Source organism: Populus nigra, chromosome 1 (assembly GCF_951802175.1).
Source record: "Populus nigra chromosome 1, ddPopNigr1.1, whole genome shotgun sequence".
NCBI lineage: Eukaryota > Viridiplantae > Streptophyta > Magnoliopsida > Malpighiales > Salicaceae > Populus > Populus nigra.
Genome location: NC_084852.1, coordinates 8196504 through 8201767, shown reverse-complemented (window position 1 = coordinate 8201767; position 5264 = coordinate 8196504). Strand labels below are relative to the sequence as shown.

Below are 5264 nucleotides of genomic sequence, written 5' to 3'. Positions count from 1 at the left end.
CTATATATTAGTTTTGAATATCCCTTATACCTCAGTTTCTAAGAATAGTTGCTTCTTTTCATAAAAAAAAAAACATAATATGTATCAATGTCAATAACTTTAATTAATGTTTAATTTTAGTACAACATTAACCAAGAATATTTATAAATAATACTTTAGTGCAATAAAAATATCATGATTATAATAATTTTATAATTTCTTTTAAGTATTTTTGTTATGATATCTTTATTTTTACTATAGGATTCATTAATAAAATATTTAATAAATATTAAAAATAAACAAAACTTTTAATTAAAAATTAAATTTGATTATATAAAGAAAGTCAATCAATTATATTAGTAACTCAGTGGCTATAAACTCATTGACTGTTGCATGGAGTAAGAAAATAAAGAGTTTCTGGATATTGCACTTACTTTTTTGTCGGTGGATCAACACGACAGCCTAACTTCAAATGGCATCAATCAATTGACTTACAGGTACATGGATGACTGGAGAGAAGAAGAACATCATGATAAGGAGCAAGCTCACCTACTATCCTTTTGTTTTTTTCTTGGCGCAGAAATGGATTTTCCAGTAGATGTTTTCATTTTGTTATTGAAACAGTCCAATTTAATTTTTATTGAAACAAAATGATTTTCCAGTAAATGTTTTCATTTTTTTATTAATATATTTAATTTTAAAAAATATATAACCATTTTTTCTTTAATTTATTATATTCTCAATGATTGATTCTCATCTCATCTAAATTAAAGCAGTTTTGTGAAATGAAAGAATCATTTGAGAAACTAATAATAAATGATATGGTATTAGGTTCCACATCTCAAGTTATTATATTACTAAACTACTTAATTATTCTCTTATTCAACATGACTATAAAGCAAAAGGTTCATACTGAGCAAATGAATTAGTCTTCTAGATTGTTAGTGTAATTTTTGGAGGAGTTGGAATTTGGAATCTTCAAAGATTATTTGCGTTGAAAAATGACAATTAATCTAACATTAAGTTTAAAAGATATAATTCTTGACAGAAATATTTTTTTTCTTCTATTAATCTAAAATTTAAAAAGTTATTTATTTGTATTTTATAAAGTTTGTATTTAATTTTAAAACTCTATTTAAAGACATTAAAAAATATTTCTAGATCAAGAAATGTAGAGATACAATAGTCTTAATGTCTAGGATAATCAAAAGACAAAATATTTCTTTTTATTGAGCTTCCAATACTTTGTTTTGAAGCATAGAACATACTTTTAGTTGCGTTAATAAAAAACCTTCCTACCTTACTTTTAACTAAGAATCAATCTTCTTTAACTCTATCATGGTTCCTTTATTCCATTCTATTGATTCTCCTATTATAGCCTTCTTTTTTTTTGCTAAGAGCATCTACGACCATATTTGCTCTTCTCAAATGACAACCTATAACACAATCATAATCTTTAATAGGTTATATCAATCTCCTTTGTTGTGTATTAAGTTATTTTTAATGCCTCGCCACTAGCAGCATGCTGGCTATGCGTGAAGCATAGCTAGCCATGCCAGTAGTGCGAGTAATGTTCACCACCTAGATAATATTGTATTGTTTACTGTACATAAAATAAAAGACATAACATTCTATTTATAGAGAAATCTAAAAACTCTATTAATAGTAAAATATCAATTTTTTCCTAGATAATATTGTATATATTATTTCAGGAAAATTTTAGAAATTTTTTCAATTAAGTCCCTACTTGATTTATTTAGGTCTAGAATTGTAATTCCATATATAAATTACATTCTAATGCTCAATTTCTAAAACTTATTTACAATCAAGTCAAATTTAGTTAATCATCCTAGTTTAGTTTTTTACCTATGGTTATTATGTGTATAACTCATTAGGTTCTCTAATAAGTTGACCCAAATATAAATCACAATCCTAAATAAAATAAGATTAAATAAATTAAACGAATTAAATTATTATCAATTCAATAATTGATTGAATTTATATTTGAAGATCAAGTATAATGTCTTAGTACCTGTCATAATCCCTTAAATATTAAGAAAGTCGTAAGTGATTTGACTTAACATTTTAATGACTAGTTTCTTAGTGTAATTATTATTTATTCATCAACAATGTTTCAATTTAGACATTATAGCATAAAATGTATCCACTCTGTCAAATCATATTTGTTCTCAACACCATAGTCATTGATTATTTGAATAAGATTTGAATTTTTTTTCATAACTCTTTTTACCTTATGCAAGAATTTATAATTAAAACTATTTAAAAACAAATTGAACATTTTCATTAATTCACTTAGGGTGATGAATCCTTTCTTTATTGCTCAAATACCTTTATATACTTATGTTATACTCAATATATGTTTGTTTGTTACCTTTAATTAGAACAACATGTAATAGGATCAAAGCATAATATTCCATATACAAGATAACTTAGTGATTTTAAATCTAAGTATCAGTTACACAATCATCATATAAGTCTTTTCATAAACACAAATGATCTCTCTATATAGAATTCTCATACAAGTTAGTTCAATGAACTTATTATCTGACAAGCACTTACATATTAGTTTTAAATATCCCTCATACCCCAGCTTCTGAGAATAGTTGGTTCTTTTCATAAAAGAAAAGACATAATATAAATTAATCTCAACAACTCTAATTAATGTTTAATCTTAGTAGAGCATTAACTAAAAATATTTATAAACAAAATGTTGATGCAATAACAATATAATAATTATAATAACTTTATAATGTTTTTAAAATATTTTTATCATGATATCTTTATTTTTCTTTAGATTTATTAATAAAATATTTAATAAAAATTTTAAATAAAAAATAAATTTGTTTATATAAACAAATTCAATCTTGTATATAAAACTCATTGTTAACCAAAGTGAGTAATCTTGTTGTCAGTGTGATCTTCGTCCCACAAAGGTAACGTAGTGTAGTGGACTGTTGGATGGAGTATATATAGAAAATAAAGGGTTTCCAAACCTACTTTCAATGACTTACAAGTACATAGATGACCGGAGAGTAGTACCAAGTTACCAATCAGTCAAAACTAGAAGACGGACATCATGCATAAGGACGCTAGCACATATATTTTCCTTTTCTTTTTTTCTTGGCTAATTTCGATCAATCTGACAACTATTGGTTGCCGAGTTCTATAAAGATATCCCACTCTCAATCTCTCTCTCTCATTCTCTCACTCTAGCTATCTTTATGGCATCCCCGAACTCTGTAAAGATACTTGATATCTGCGAAGTGGCTGCCGCTTATGACTCTACCAAGTCAGCCACCGAAACAATACTCTCTCCTACTTTTTTTGAACTGACATATCTCAGATTTCCTCCATCTGAGTGCCTCTGCTTCTTCAAACTTACTGATTCAAACCCTACCTTCTTTCACTCTGTAATTTTCCCCAGTCTCAAAAAATCACTTTCCCATGCACTCCTCCACTTCCTCCCTATCGTCGGCAGCCTAACATGGCCCCCTGAATCCTCCAGACCCATCTTTGTATACCATCCTAATAACGATTCCGTTTCAGTTACACTTGCTGAGAGTAATGGTGATTTCGATCGCCTTATAGGCAATGGAATCCATGAAGCTGTTGAATCACATCCTTATGCTCCCCAATTCGTCGCAACTGAAACTAGGTCACCATTAGTGGTTTTACAAGTAACATTATTTCCTAACAAAGGCTTTTGCATTGGTATGGCTATGCACCATGCAATATTTGACGGGAAAAGCGCATCTATGTTCCTCAGAGCTTGGGCTTATACATGCAAATATATTGTCGAAAAAGGTGAAGCCCCACGTTTATTGCCAGCAGAAATCACCCCGAGTTTTGGATGGAAAAGTATCCAAGACTCCAAAGGTTTGGAGGAGGCGTACATTAACATGTGGGCAACCATGGGGAAACGGTTAGAATCAGGTTCAGACTCGAACCCAAAAAGTGTGAAGCCGTTGCCGAAACTTGAAGTGCAACCTAACTTGCTTCGAGCAACCTTTCATTTATCTAGTGAAGTCATTAAGAAGCTTAGAGAAAGTGTGTTGCGTTATCACCCGGAAGCAACAGACCCTACAAAACGACTTAATCTCTCCACTTATGTTCTGGCATGCTCTTATGTATCGATCTGTCTTGTCAAAGCAAGAGGAGGAGATGCCGACAGAGAGGTTTATTTTTCGTGGTCAGCAGATTGTAGAAGTCGTTTAGACCCTCCTCTTCCACCAAATCATTTTGGTGACACTGTTGTGGTTCATCACATAGTTTGTAAAGCCGGAGATTTTATGCAGGAAAATGGATTAGCTATTATAGCCGAGAAGCTTAGCGCTTCCATAAGGGGATTGGAGAAGGGACTCCTTGAAGGTTCAAATGAGAGGCTGGAGATGTTGTTAAGTTTGGGACCAGAAGTGCAACACATTACTGTTGCTGGATCGACCGGATTGGAATTTTACAACACGGATTTTGGATGGGGAAATGTCGAGAAGGTGGAGCTCACATCCATAGATAGAACTGGATCGTTTTCAGTGTTGGATATTGGAAATGGAAGTGACCGGAGGACTGAAATTGGCGTGGCTTTGAAGAGGCCTGAAATGGAATCTTTTGCTTCTTTTTTCTCTAATGGCGTAGAAGTTATGCCATTCAAGCAAATTCAATGAAAAGAAAGAAGAGAAGGTTTTCTGTGTGAGATTGGTTTTTGTATTTTCAGTTCAAGCTCCATATCAATTACCTAGTTAATTTGGTGTTAAATAAAGGAGACTATCCTAGATGTCATGTAACGTTATGTTCAAGCATTGCTAAATATAATTTCTGTGGAACTTGCATTTTCTTTTAAAAAAGTGATAATTTAATTTTTATTGAAACAAAATGATTTTCCACTAAATGTTTTCATTTTGTTATTAATATATTTAATTTTAAAAAATATAATATTTTTTCTAGTCATTTATTTAATAAAAACCAAAAACATTATTATAAAAATCGATGTACCCAAAAAAAATCAAAGTGATTAAATAAAGATAAAAAAATATACATCACAAATTAAAATCTTTTTATCTCGTTAATATACTCAATTTTTTTAAAAAAAAAATCTTCACTAAAAGTATTATTTTTTAAACAACATTCTATCATCATTTCAAAAGAAAATTTCAATTCTCAAAATATAACACCCAAATGATTTTAATGTAAATGTAATAAAAAAATACAATAATATTACATTGTTTATGCATTCTCGTGAAGAACTCTTTAGAACTATCATTAAATCC

At 29.7% G+C, this 5264-nt stretch overlaps 1 protein-coding gene across 1 annotated transcript; it reads left to right on the top strand.

Moving 5' to 3' along the window:
* The first annotated feature begins 3208 nt into the window (after positions 1-3208).
* LOC133702765 (phenolic glucoside malonyltransferase 1-like) lies at positions 3209-4690 on the top strand. The gene has a single exon (XM_062127088.1). It carries the CDS (start codon positions 3222-3224, stop codon positions 4659-4661), a length of 1440 nt encoding a protein of 479 aa, XP_061983072.1. The 5' UTR covers positions 3209-3221; the 3' UTR covers positions 4662-4690.
* Positions 4691-5264: the final 574 nt, after the last annotated feature.